The sequence below is a fragment of the Gossypium raimondii genome, chromosome 9 (assembly GCF_025698545.1).
Source record: "Gossypium raimondii isolate GPD5lz chromosome 9, ASM2569854v1, whole genome shotgun sequence".
Classification (NCBI taxonomy): Eukaryota; Viridiplantae; Streptophyta; class Magnoliopsida; order Malvales; family Malvaceae; genus Gossypium; species Gossypium raimondii.
This window is the reverse complement of record NC_068573.1, coordinates 41,256,368-41,271,144: the sequence shown is the minus strand read 5'-3', so window position 1 is coordinate 41,271,144 and position 14,777 is coordinate 41,256,368. Positions and strand designations below refer to the sequence as shown.

Sequence of the window (14,777 nt, the reverse complement as noted above, 5' to 3'; positions counted from 1 at the left end):
ATGTCAAGCTCTCTTGAGCAGTTTGCTTCCTTATTATTTCGTGTGGTGAACAATGGGCCTTTTAAATTTATTTTAGTCTTGCTCATCAAAGCAAAACTTTTGTTGGGTTCTTATAAGCTACATTCTTTACAATCAAAGTTCTTATTCCTTCGCCCGTGTCAGGTTGATGATGGAGTTGTGCTACCAGATGAAGCTTCTCTTTACTTGACAGCAATTGAGGATGCCGAGTACAAAGACGACAAGATCGAATGTGTTTCATTGCAATTCAACTTTTTGTATTCTTATATATACCCCATCTTTTCTACATGGCATCATCTTGCTACAGTTTGGAATAATGTTTACGGCTTTGACATGAGTTGTATAAAAAAGCAAGCTATGATGGAACCTCTTGTTGACACGGTTGACCAGAAACAAATTGTAACAAATTACCACCTTCTCAAGGTGAGAAAATACACAAGCATATTCCTGTATGTATGTATATATCATTGGGTATCTATATATATGAACACTTACTGGAAATTATTTTACGAAATAATGTGTTTGGAGTACAACTGAATTATTTATTTTGGTTTTCTAGTTTCAGACAATGGATATTTCTAAGATGGTTCTTGGGGATACTTCTTTCACTGCACCTTTCAAGCTTATTGCAGAGCGTGATGATTACATCCATGCTTTCGTTGCATCTTTTGATGTTTCGTTTACCAAATGCCACAAATTGATGGGTTTCTCTACAGGTTTGTATCTACATCAAAATTCTCCATCCTTTGTCCTTTCCATTTTATCTACGAATAGAAATCAGCAAGCCAGCCTAGAAGAACTTTGCCTTGGCTAATGGCAAATACAAAATGCAGGACCAAGATCATGAGCTACCCATTGGAAGCAAACAGTCCTATATCTAGAGGATGTGTTAACCATCCGTGAAGGGAGACAATAATTGGGAGCATGGTCTGTTGCACCAAACAAGAAGAATCCCGAGACGTTGATATAATGGTTAAATATTCATTGAGCGGACGACGTTGTGTGGTTTCGAGAGTTCAATTCTATAAGATCTACTGATTTTGCTGCAGAGTATTTCATCACCACTACTAGTGTAGGATACCTTGTTTGCATGTTCCTTAAACGTTTCACCAACATTTTTTAATTCATTTTCTACTTTCTTTTTCTCGAAAGGTTTTCCCGAGAAAAAAAACACATAAGATGCATGTACTTCATTAACTCAATCCAACTGCTTTTCTTCTCATGTATGCTTCATATTGAGTCTTGTGTTTTGTCTTGATGTGAGGGAGCATATATACAAATGACATTGGATGTATGACATAGGACTAAATAGATTTTGAGCTTTGACAAGTCTTATAAGCATTGTTTCTTATAGAAGAAACACATTATTGGAGAAAGCTTTTGAATCTCCCAACTATTGGATTTGGGTTTCTTTTGACAATTTGTTTATTGTGCTTTTGTTTAGATGATGAGAAAGGAAAGTCAAGAATTATATTTACTCGTTAAGTTAAATGAAGATATTTGTAATTTAAAAAATAAAAATTCAATATAAATTTAAAATAAGAGTTTAACTAAAAAATAAGAGTTAGTGGCAAAATTAATAAAATTTAAATTTTAGTGGTAAAATTCAATAACATAAAAATTAAGTTACAAATTTATTCATATTTTTAAAAAATAACGGCAAATATAAATAAAAATAAAGTACAGTGACAAATTTCAATATTTATCTATAGTATGATGATAAATTATATATTTTATTAAATTATATTTAATAATAATTATGTTAAATTATATTTTATAGTATTATATATTATGATTTTAGAAAATTCATATAAGAATATTTAATATTAAGAATTTTATTAAATCATATATTTTAATTAAAATATATTTAATATTAATTATTTCAAATTATATTTATAGTATCATATATTATGATTTGAGTAAATTCATATAAGAATATTGATTATTAAGAATTTTATTAAATTATATATTTTAATTAAAATATATTTAATAATAATTATGTTAAAATATGATTAAATTATTTATTACTGATATTAATAATCTTATTAAAATTTAATAACAATAACAATAATCATTTATCTAAACAAATTTCTGCTAAGGGTATTCTAGTCATTTTAGTTTTTTCCCTTATGCTATTACACATCTATTCCATTCAACCAAACACAAGATTACTATTACGCCTCTATTCCATTACATTCAACCAAACAGTTGATTTGCTATTACACCTCTATTCCATTACACCTCTATTCCATTACGCCTCTAATCCAATACAGCGAACCAAACGTGCCATTAGTGTTTCATTGTTTGGTTGTTGCTGCCAATGTTCCAACATCATGTTGGTTATTTTATGAAGAATGGATTGAGATAGAAAGCAAAAAACAAGTTTACCCGTACAACAATGCTTAAATAAGCTGAAATATTAAATAATTATAATTTGGAAAGTCTTACAACTTATACGGTAAAACATTTTGTCAAAATTTTATTGTTTCACAAGAAGTTGACAACTTATAGAGTAAGGGCTCGCCTAACAAAGCTCGCACCTTTAGTGACTTTGCAACTTGGGTAAACTCGCACATTTGATGAGCTCGCATCTTTGGGTGAACTCACAAATGTGCGATCTGTGTTCGCCATTGCATGGATGGTCACTTAGCAACACTCTTCCTTGGCCTCCATGCAGTGAACTCCAATATCATAATGCAACTTCTCAAACTTCATCTTCCTAAGAAGTTTTGTTAAAATGCCCTTTAATTGATCTTGCGAACTGCAGTGAACTAGAGTTACTTCCTTAGCTTGTTCCACTTCTCTCACAAAATGACACTTGATTTTGAAATGTTTTGTTCTTTCATGAAACATTGGATTTTTTGCAATTGCGACAACAAACTGATTATCACACTTTATCATAATACTAAATTAACATAACTTTTGGTTAGTTATAACTTTTCATTTGTAACTATTGAAACACTATATATATTTTGAAAATATTCTAAGATAAGCCTCTTCATTTCTCCACGTTTGGCTGTAATTACTGCAAAATGCCCTTCCTATAGATGAACTTTCCAAGGGAGAGTAAGCTGGGGGGGGGGGGATTTCGTATGGTTTGCAACTTTCTACCAAGCATCATTTAATGAAATCATTGAAAGTCCTTCTAGACACGGAAATTAATGGAGGTACATGATTTCTTAGCTGGTATTAATGTTTGACTAATTTCAGACAGTTTTTCCAGCCAAGCGTGTAATGAGATGTGATAACCATTGAAAACATACAGATTAAAATGAAGGAATCCAGATCTCATCTTTTCACAGGATGACACATATTTACACATTTTCTTTTGTTGATGAAGCCAAGAATAGCAAGAATGCAGCCACGTGAGTACTTTATAGAAGCTAACTGATGATCTGTAGTGTTTATTATACCAAAACTTGGTCTTGTAGATTCTAGAATATGAATTGAAGTAGTAGTTACCTATGAGTTTTTGCCACTCTACTTTTTCTTCTATGATGTAAATAAGTCGAAGAGAAAGAAAACCCAGAATGGCCACCTAGTTTAGATTAAGTTATCTCTTTTCAACTGCCCCACTTGATACAAATCAGTCCAATAATTTCTGAGGCTGGAAGACAAAGTTATTCACATGCATAAACGAAGTAATGCAGGAAGCAATAGACGTTCCTTGTTATTTGCAATTTTCAAGTAAATGAGATCAATAATTTGTTGGAACAGAGTGGTTTTTGCTGCTTTTGCAAACCCTTTAGATTTTTTTCCCAATGCTGGTCAAGATTTGAGAGAAATCAGAGAATCCAATAATTGCCTTACACAAAAAATAATATATAAAAGTGGAAATTTTCACCGTGTTGTATACTTTATACAATTTGCTACGGTTGTCTGCTGGTTAGGACACAAATAAATGAATTTTGTTAGGACATGGGACCATAAAACAGTAGCATCTGAACCATCCAAAATAAACAGAAGAGTAGCGTCTGGTTTGTAGGTTTGAAATGACTGGAGCTTTGTATCTATGGTCTTTTCATACATGATATATTCCATAGTTTTTGCAAACATACCTGGACAGTTTTGGTCTTTCTGGTATAACACTGCAGTTTGCGAACATTCCAAATGATTTTCCAAACTATTCTGGAGGCAATCTAATGACGTGTTTCCTTAAAATTTCAGACAACAACGACTTTCAGTATCTGCTTAAGTTTATTTCTTGTAGTGTTAAAGTAGTTGAGGTTTCAGGTGTTGTGAGGTGGAGTTTCTCACATAAGTGATAATCCTGTTGGTTTTGCATCATCCATGGCATCCCAACTGTTAAAACAGTCGAATAGGATTAAGCTCTGATTTAAACACTTGTGGTTGTTCTTCCTTGGAGTTCAAGTTGGCTCAGGTCTAGAAAAAAAAAACACAAATTCTGGTTCAAGTCTGCAGGTACAGCAAAAGATTGAGGGCTTCATATGATATAATATGCATGTAACCAGTAATTACCAGCTTTTCCAAAAACTTTAAGGCAATGGGACACGAGGGGATTGTAGAAAACCAGATACGATTCATGGAGAAGGCAAAGTTAAAGGAACAAAGCTCACATATTGATTTGCATGAGCTAAACCCTTTTATTCAACTTACAAAAGTTTGACATTGCTTGACGTTGCACACTAAACCACAAGGATTACATTAATAAGACAAGATAACGTAGCTTGACATTGCACACTAAAGCCTTAAAAGTTTGCCAACCAAGCAAGACATTAGGGTGCAAATGGATTCGACAGCAAAAATATCACGACTACACAAAGCGGGATAGCAATAGTGAAATTTTACAAATCTGACATCCAAGCAAGACATGTTCACTGGTACAAGAACTTGAAAGATTACAACCAATATTTTATTTATCATCCTAGTAGCTTCCCGTTAAGGTAGCATTACCATATCCTGACTTTCAACGCAGACATTGTTTTCTTTGCTGTGTTCAAGAATCTCCTCTAATTCATGAGGCTGACAAGGGAGAGAAAGGACCCCCGTTTGATGGGATCCATATACTTCCCGAGCTTCGTCGAGTAGGCTTAGGAATTCAGGGTTTGTTAAGTGGTCCAATTCAATAACAAACCTCTGTGTTTCTTTTCCATTCGCTGCAGAGACAGCAAAAAATCCTTCCTTAACATCGCCTGGCACTGCTTTACCGACGCTCATGTCTTCATCGAATTTGTCATGGTTGAGTTCTGGAGATGTGCTGTATGCTGAACTCGAGAACCTCTTTCGTAGTTTCAGAAAGAAAGGCCTGAACATCATTAACCCTCTTTTGCTTTCTGCCATGTTCTTGATTGACAATTATCGCAGTGAGTTTAGGAGTTTCTTTGAAAATCTACATGCCATTCTGCCAGACTTGGAGGTATTTATATTGGTTTGTGAATCAAAGTTAGAAACTATTTTCAAGTAATGCTGTGGAGCCACACGGTATTCTACTGTTCTCAACACGAATATTCATGTTAATATCTTTTTCTTGATTTCGCCTTATCTTTCCACAGGATACTGCAGTAAAGTGGGACTAAATTCAGTGTTTGTTTATGATAAAACCCTTTACTTGATTTGGAAATTGGTACTTAAGAGAGGGGGGAGTTACTGGAAGTTAATCATAAATTGATTGATGTAATATTAGGCCATTTGCATTATAGTTTGATTGTTTTCTTAAATAGTAGCCCCTCCAGTACATCTACCATGAATCTGCAGTCACTTGGATTTTAAGCACTGTTACGGATGAGAGTAACTGGATAAGAATGCCGGTCTTAAGAGGCCTGCGCCGTTAAACCGTCTCTTTCATGCATGCCATTTTCATTTTAATCAGAGACAAAGGCCAGTGATTTGAATTTTCAGCTTTCACTACATGATCCTACTCTATTTGAAACAGGACCGCACATTGATTGGGTGTGCATGGAGAAAATATCTGTGTCCGTACATTGAATGGCTATGGCTTATACAATGTCGGCAATGAGGTACAAACAATGCCTTTAGGTCATCTTCAAAAATCGATCAACCTTGGAAGAAAAACACAACATCTCACTGGTATAAATAAGCTAAAGAAATTAAAAATAAAGGTGAATTAAATTTGCTGATAATCAAGAAGTTTTTCTACTGCTAGACTGTTAAGGGCCAAACTTGATCATCAAGAAGCTAAGTTTCTTCCTACTTATGATTCTACAGATCTGAATCCAATGGTTTTGCTTCAATTCTACTTCTGGTTTTCTTCTCTACCCTAGTCTTAAAAGTTGTATAGCCTAATAATATCATTATTACTTAGAAATATGCAAAAATATGAAGAAGCACCATGTTGTCCCTACGCTTGTCTGATGGGAAACAAAGAAATAATTGAATTATGTCGAATACATGGGACCGTATAAGATAGGGTATGGTTTTGGTTCTAAAATGACAGGAGATGAGAATTTCTTGATTTATCTACACCATCAGATTCCCAACTTTTTGCATCACTTATCTTGTCACCTATCTCTATCCATGTTTGCAGAATCTCAGTGTAAAATAGGAAAACCACGATGTAGTTCCAACTGATGTGGACTGTTTATGAGATTAAGAATTTGAGAAGAAAAGAAGGAAGTGTTGGAACATTTTCAAATATTTATAGTATCCCAATAACTATAAATGAATGGGTGTAATTAATCAAAAGATAAATCTTTTGGTCATTGGTCAAAAGTTATATCATTTGATTTTTTTAAAAGAATTATAATTATTCAAAAATATTATTTGAATAGTTACAAAATTAAATGAATAATTATTATTATATATTTATTCATAAAGATACCTATTGAAAGATGTCTCTATGAATAGACAAGAAAATTCCTATAAATAGGAATGAGTTTTCATTTGGAAATATATCAACAAATTCTAATATTATTTCTTCTCTTCCTTCATTTTCTAATATTATTAGATTATTCTATAAAGTATTACTGCAGAAATCCTTTGTAGAAATTGAGTTTTGTTACACATTACTCGAAGGCATAGTGGACTATTCTCAAATCGCAAAACGCAAATAGTCATTGGCTTCATTGTATCCTCGAGGTTAATTTGCTTGGAACTCATTTGCACACTGAAGATAAGTGGGGGCGAATATAACCTTAAAGATAGTGGATTGATACACGCCTTGGAGCCTTGTCCTATTTCTTCTTTTTCTTTTCGAGTTCGATCGTGTGTTCGAGATTTTCCTTACGGAGTTTTGTAATAACAATTTTAAGGTTATATTATGATGACTACCACAACACATGAAAGTGGAACACTAAGGGAGTTGGCTTCCAACTTTGTTAAACTTGATCGTTTTGATAGTGGCAATTTTCGACGATGGCAGAAAAAGATGCACTTTTTGTTATCAACTTTGAAGATTGCTTATGTTTTGGATACTCAAGACCAAGAGAATGAAAACGAATCATGTCGCAACCCGAGAAAGATAAAATGGGACAATGCGATTACATGTGCATGGGCCACATATTGAATGGTTTATCGATGGTTTGTTCGACACCTACCAAAACGACGCCACCGCTAAAGAATTATGGGACAAATTGGAGGCAAGATACATGACCGAAGATGTTACAAGTAAGAAATTTCTTGTCAGTCGTTTCAATAATTATCAAATGGTTGATGGTCGTTCTGTTATGGAACAATTTCGTGATATTGAAAAGATGCTGAATCAATTTAAGCAATATGATATGAAAATGGATGAAATGATTGTGGTATCCTCTATAATAGACAAACTTCCTCCATCTTGGAAAGACTTTAAAAGAAGTCTAAAACATAAGAAAGAGGAAATATCTCTTGAGGCTTTGGCAAATCATCTTCGTATTGAAGAAGAGTATCGAAAACAAGATCAGAACCTAAATTCGAAAATGCCAAAGAACATGTTACGGAGGAAGTATGACTACTAAACCATTCAAAAGAAAGTTCAATCAGTGATAGAGCACCTAAGTTCAAAAAGAAACAAAAGGGCTCATGCTATCATTGTGGAAAGCCGACATTTCAAGAATGAATGTCGATTTTTAAAGAAGAAATCATCTTCTAAGGCTGATAATAACGAAAAGTTTGTTGCAATGATATCTCGAAATTAATATGGCACAAGATGATAATACATGGTGGATTGATACCGAGCAACCAAACATGTGTGCAAAGACAAAAGCATGTTCACAAAGTTCACACAATGTGAAAATGACAATGTCTTGTACATGGGAAATTCTTCCACCGCAACAATTAAAGGCAAAGGGTCATTGAACTACAATTCACTTACGGAAAGGTTTTAACCTTAAATGATGTATATTATGTACCGAAGTTAGGAAAAATTTAGTGTCTGAAGTCTATTGAATAAGTTTGGTTTCAAACTTGTTTTTGAGGCGAGATAAGTTTATTTTGTCTAAGGGAGGAATTTTTGTGGGAAAAGGGTATATGTATGAAAGCATGTTCAAACTTAATATTATTAATAAGAATAAAATACTATTTCGCTTATATGGTTGAATCATTTTGTTTGTGGCATTATAGATTAGGTCATTTGAATTATAGAAAATTGAATGACATGTATAAATTAGATTTAATTCTGTTTTTAATAATAATATTGAAAATGCAATACCTGTATGTTGACTAAAATTACAAGAAATCCTTTCCCTAAGGTTAAAAGGAAAACAAAATTGCTTGATTTGATACATAGTGATTTATGTGACTTGCATAATACTCCTACATTAGGTGGAAAGAAATATTTTGTTACTTTTATTGATGATTGTTCTAGATATTGTTATGTATATTTATTGCATTCAAAAGATGAAGCACTTGATAAATTTAAAGTTTATAAATCTGAAGTTGAACTTCAATGTGAATCATTTATCAAGTGCTTAAGATCGGATAAAGGTGGAGAATACTATAATCCAAGTTATTTTGAACTCACTGGAATTGTCCATCAAGTTTCAGCCCCTTACACACCACAACAAAATGGTGTAGTTGAAAGAAAAAATAGAGTCTTGACTGAAATGGTAAATTCAATGTTATCATATTCAGGTCTTGGACAAGGTTTTTGGGGAGAAGCTGTTCTAACAGCTTGTCACATGTTGAATAGAGTTCCTAATAAGGAAACTAAAATAACCCCCTATGAACAATGGAAGAAAAGGAAACCAAACTTTAATTATTTGAAGGTTTGAGGTTGTAGAGCTATTGTAAAAGTTCCAACACCTAAACGTAAAAAGTTAGGTGAAAGAGGAATTGAATGCATATTTATAGGTTATGCACATAATAGCAAGGCATATAGGTTCATGGTAATTGAACCAAATGATTCAATTTCAATTAATACTATTATTGAATCAAGAGATGCTATTTTTGATGAAAATAGATTTAATTCTATATCAAGACAATTACAACCACAACAATTGATTCATTCTTCAAATGAGAATGAGATTCCATTGAAACAAATTGATAATAATGATGAATCTTGTCAAGAATTAAGAAGAAGTAAGATGATTAAAAAGGTAAAAGATTTTGGACCAGATTTCATTATGTTTCTTGTAGAAGGAAAATGTGAAAGTATATGCAATAAGATACCTTATTGTTATAATACTGAATCTGATCCTATTACATTTGAAGAGGCAGTGAAATCTCAAGACTCTACTTTTTGGAAAGAAGCAATAAATGATGAGATGGATTCAATAATGAGAAATCAAACTTGGATCTTAGTTGATCTTCCACCAGGTTCCAAACCAATAGGTTGTAAATGGATCTTCAAAAAGAAAATGAAGGTCGATGGAACCATTGATAAATTTAAAGCAAGGTTGGTAGCAAAAGGTTTTACACAAAGACAAGGTATTGATTACTTTGATACCTATGCTCCAGTAGCAAGAATTGCTACAATTAGACTATTAATATCACTTACCTCTATATATAATTTGGTTGTTCACCAAATGGATGTTAAAACTGCATTTTTAAATGGTGAATTGGAAGAGGAAGTGTACATGGAGCAACCGGAAGGATTTGTTGTTCCAGGACAAGAGCATAAGGTATGTAAGCTTGTTAAATCTTTATATGGGCTTAAACAAGCACCAAAACAATGGCACCAAAAGTTTGACAAGGTTGTTTTAGCTAATGGCTATAAAATAAATGAATCCGATAAGTGCATATATAGCAAATTTGATAATGGAAAGGGTGTCATAATTTGCTTATATGTAGATGACATGTTCATTTTTGGCACGGATTTGGAACAAATAGAAAACACAAAGAAATTCTTGTCAAACAACTTTGCTATGAAGGATATGGGTGTAGCAGATGTTATTCTTGGGATTAAAATAACTCGAGATGAAAGCACTATAGCTTTATTACAATCACATTACATTGAAAATGTGCTTAAAAGTTTGATCTCTTCAATCAGTATACCAAAGATCTACACCCATGGATCCTCAATTAAAATTAGTATCTAATGCTGGTAGGAAAATTGATCAATTGAAATATGCAAGTCTAATTGGTTGTCTTATGTATACAATGACCTGTACAAGACCAGATATTGCATATGCTGTTGGAAAATTGAGTAGGTACACAAGTAATCCAAGTAGTTTGCATTGGCAAGCTTTGAATAGAGTACTTAGGTACTTAAAGAAAACTATTAACTATGGATTGTGTTATAATGGATATGCTCCAGTTTTAGAAGGGTATTCGGATGCTAGTTGGATTACAAGTTTGGAAGATCATGCATCTACTAGTGGATGGATCTTCATTCTTGGTGGAGGAGTCATTTCTTGGGGTTCCAAGAAACAAACATGTATTACGATTCCACCATAGCAGAAATTTATTGCATTAGCCATTGCATCTAAAGAAGCGAATGGTTAAGAAATTTGCTTTATGATGTACCTTTATGGCCTAAGCCAATTTCACCTATTTCTATCCGTTGTGATAGTGAGGCTACTCTAGCAAAGGCATATAGCCAAGTATATAATGGAAAGTCTAGACACATTGGATTAAGACATAGTTATGTCCGACAATTAATCTCTGATGGAGTGATCATTATTAATTATGTGAGGTCAAGTGAAAATCTGGCAGATCCTTTGACAAAAAGTCTTGCTAGAGATGCAGTAAAAAGGACCTCAAAAGGGATGGGACTCAAGCCTATTAATTAGAGCCACCCATGATGGAAACTCGACTCAACGCTTGGTATAACATCAAGTCTTGAGTTCAATGAGACAAAGTACATCATTCGTATGTGACTGTTAGCACTATAAATAAATTCATCCTAAGATTAAAGTGCTAAATACCCGTAATGATAAGGGACGGATGAGTAATATACTCTTAATGGACCCATAACATAAATATGTTAGAGTGTTATAATTACGAGAACACTTTTGATGGGATCTACCTATGTGAGTGGAAGTGTGGCCGCTTCTAGGAGCTTAAGGGCTTGGCTCTGACAGCACTCACGAAAAGATGACATAGACACATGGCCATAACAGTGTCCCTAGATACTAAGCATTGACTGATGTTGAAATCATTGTGTGAGATGTGTTCAGTTAATCAAATGGAATAGTTGGTTCAAAGCTTAGTCTACCATGCAATTTCGATTAACTTTAACATGTTTTTCACTAAGTGAAGGTTCAATCGTAAGACACCTTTATTTATGCAAATTGATTTCCAAGAATATCAAAATCTAAATATTTTGAAAATGGGGAGATTGTTGGAACATTTTCAAATATTTATAGTATCCCAATAACTATAAATGAATGGTCGTAATTAATCAAAAGATAAATCTTTTGGTCATTGGTCAAAAGTTATATCATTTGATTTTTTTAAAAATAATTATAATTATTCAAAAATATTATTTGAATAGTTACAAAATTAAATGAATAATTATTATTATATATTTATTCATAAAGACACCTATTGAAAGATGTCTCTATGAAGAGACAAGAAAATTCCTATAAATAGGAATGGGTTTTCATTTGGAAATATATCAACAAATTCTAATATTATTTCTTCTCTTTCTTCATTTTCTAATATTATTAGATTATTCTATAAAGTATTACTGTAGAAATCCTTTGTAGAAATTGAGTTTTTGTTACACATTACTCAGTGCATAGTGGATTATTCTCGTCAGTGCAAAACGTAAATAGTCATTGGCTTCATTGTATCCTCGAGGTTAATTTGCTTGGAACTCATTTGCACACTGAAGATAAGTGGGGGCGAATATAACCTTAAAGATAGTGGCTTGATACACGCCTTGGAGCCTTGTCCTATTTCTTCTTTTTCTTTTCGAGTTCCGATCGTGTGTTCGAGATTTTCCTTACCGAAGTTTTGTAATAACAGGAAGAACGAGAAGGGAATAGAGGAACAGAGAGGAAGAAGGGAATTTTCTTGAATTTGGGTGACTGAAATCCACACCCTCATTCCCTCCTTTATTAACCGCTTTAACCCACAATCAAAACAAGACGCACCGGTTCAACAATTCACAAAATTGAAAACTAAATGACAAAATATAACCCGTCAATCTTTTTATTTTCAACAATTACTACCTCCCACACTCGATCCTTGTCCTCAAGGATCAAAGGAAGGAAACTGTTGTTGCAGGTCGTAGAGCAGCTCCCACGTAGCATCTTCGGGAAAGGCATTGGACCATTGAACCAGCACTTCAGTCACTACCCGGTTCCCTCGCTTAGTCATGCAGCGCTCTAGAATTCGCACCGATTCCTTGACAATAGTCCCATCAGACCCAACCACTGGAAGCTCTGCCTGCATTGGTTCAATTATGACACATGAAAGGTGGGATGGATGCGGAACCCACAGGCAGCTGGAGCGTGTATGCAACCTTGGCAATCTTGGCCAGCATAAGGAACGGACCAAAAAACTTGGGAGCTAACTTGCGATTGACCCTCCTACATTTTGTTGCCTATAATGCTGCAGTTTTAAATATACAAGATACCGCGCCTTAAATTCGTGCTCACTCCGCTTTCGATCCACCATCACTTTCATTCGATCTTGCACCCGTTGAAGATAAAATTTCAGCATGTTCATGGCAGCTTCCCGTTGCTGTAAGCTTCTATCGACTAGTGCCACCCTTGAATCACCAGTCAAATAAGGAGAGTGGAGAAGAGGGTCCTGACCATATAATGCGCAATAGGAGGAAATCCAAATGGAAGAGTGATAAGTTGTTGGTGTTAGAAACAAAGAGCAAACAAGTTCAGCTTGTAGCTTGAGTTACAAGACACGATGCTTGCTGAATAAACAATAGAACTCGAGAAAAAATGAAAAAGAAAAGAAAGGAAAGCAAAGATAAGTAAGAGTATTGGAACAAAAACTGGTAGATTTTATCCAATTTGGACAATGGCATAATGCCAAAACATAAACCAAGCAATTTGCTTGTCAAAATCAGTATGTGGTCACCTAATTGCTACCTACTAACACTAATACATTGAAACTTGTAAAAACAAGATTGTACACTTAAACAAAGCTGAGTTAACAGCTCAGTCATCAACAAATTACATCAATCATCAACCTAACATAGTTCAAAATGAACTAAAAAGCATTACATCAACTTAAGATTACAAAATAGGAACAGTTTTGGTTGCTGCAGCAGCTTCTGCATGGCTCGATCTTCATGGCCATCTTGTTGTCTGCTTCTTTGCTACATGCTGACCAACCTCCAACATAAGTGGTGTTGTACCACCACTCAGCCAAGGGTAACCAATTACACCAATCTCCTGGACGCTCACCGATCATGCATCGCAAGTATCCCTCCAAACATCGATTAACCACCTCTGTTTGGCCATCCGTTTGAGGATGATAAGCCGTAAAAAGTTTAAGCTGAGTACCCAACTTATGAAACAATTCCTGCCAGAAAGAACTTACAAAAACCTTATCTCTATCAGATATTATTGACTCAGGCAGGCCATGGAGCTTGAAAATGTTATTGAGGAATAAAATGCTTGAGTGACTGTAAGTGTGGTATAAGGATGAGCAATAAAATGCCGTACTTTGTCAGCCTATCCACAATGACCATGATGGTTTCCTTGCCTTGAGACCGAGGCAAGTCGTCAATGAAGTTCATGGATATCTCAGCCCATGCCTTATCTGGAATCGGAAGTGGTTGTAACAAACCTGAGGAAGCCTTCCAATTCCAAGGTATGGGACTTGGATCCCACATAGGGAAGTAAGAGATTTACTAGTGGGGTTTATCCTTCTAGACTCTCCAATTTCAATAACTAGCTTTTGAGATATGATTATCCAAAGGTTCGTATCAATTGGTATCAGAGTAAGTCATTATGTTTCTCAGTTGCAATCTTACGGCGCAGGTGGTAAAATTGGCATTTTGCAGTGTTTACCTGGGACTAGATTAAGTTAGTGCAAAGTCAGCCGGGGCCTAGCGCAAAGCCAGCCCACGTGGGCATCGGAGCTGCATAACTTAGTGGATTGTTATACAGGGAAGTAAGAAATTTCTTAGTGAGGTTCCTATGAATCTAGGTTTTCCAACTCAATAGCTAACTTTTGGGATATGATTCTCCAAAACACCGTATCACTAACTTCCATATTTGATGAAATCATTGGCAACAACTAACCATCATTAACTTACGGTATCTTTTCATTGGCTAGAAAATGTCAAATGAAGTTCTTTCATTTCTTTTAATACCACTATTAAAATTAAAGTAATTCCTACCTAATTCATGCGATAAAAATTCGATAAGTCTGAGTTTATATGCAATTTCTTATCTGTACAATATTGTCACCATTGCCTGATGGTAGACGAACATACATATATATATCAA

At 34.3% G+C, this 14,777-nt stretch overlaps 2 protein-coding genes across 2 annotated transcripts; one reads left to right on the top strand and one right to left on the bottom strand.

Annotated features, from left to right (window-relative positions):
• On the top strand, positions 1-1,056 carry LOC105797718 (probable protein arginine N-methyltransferase 1). The gene is given in 5 exon segments (XM_052621271.1): positions 1-250; positions 326-441; positions 584-734; positions 852-971; positions 974-1,056. Coding segments are annotated over 5 exon segments (720 nt in total).
• Positions 1,057-4,917: 3,861 nt separating this feature from the next.
• Positions 4,918-5,319, bottom strand: LOC105799757 (auxin-responsive protein SAUR71). The gene has a single exon (XM_012630466.2). The coding sequence runs from the start codon at positions 5,317-5,319 to the stop codon at positions 4,918-4,920; it is 402 nt and encodes a 133-aa protein (XP_012485920.1).
• Between the last annotated feature and the right edge of the window lie 9,458 nt (positions 5,320-14,777).

Coding starts and splice junctions, on each gene's coding strand:
- LOC105799757 (XM_012630466.2), bottom strand. CDS start 5,319: ATGGCAGAAAGCAAAAGAGGGTTAATGATGTTCAGGCCTTTCTTTCTG.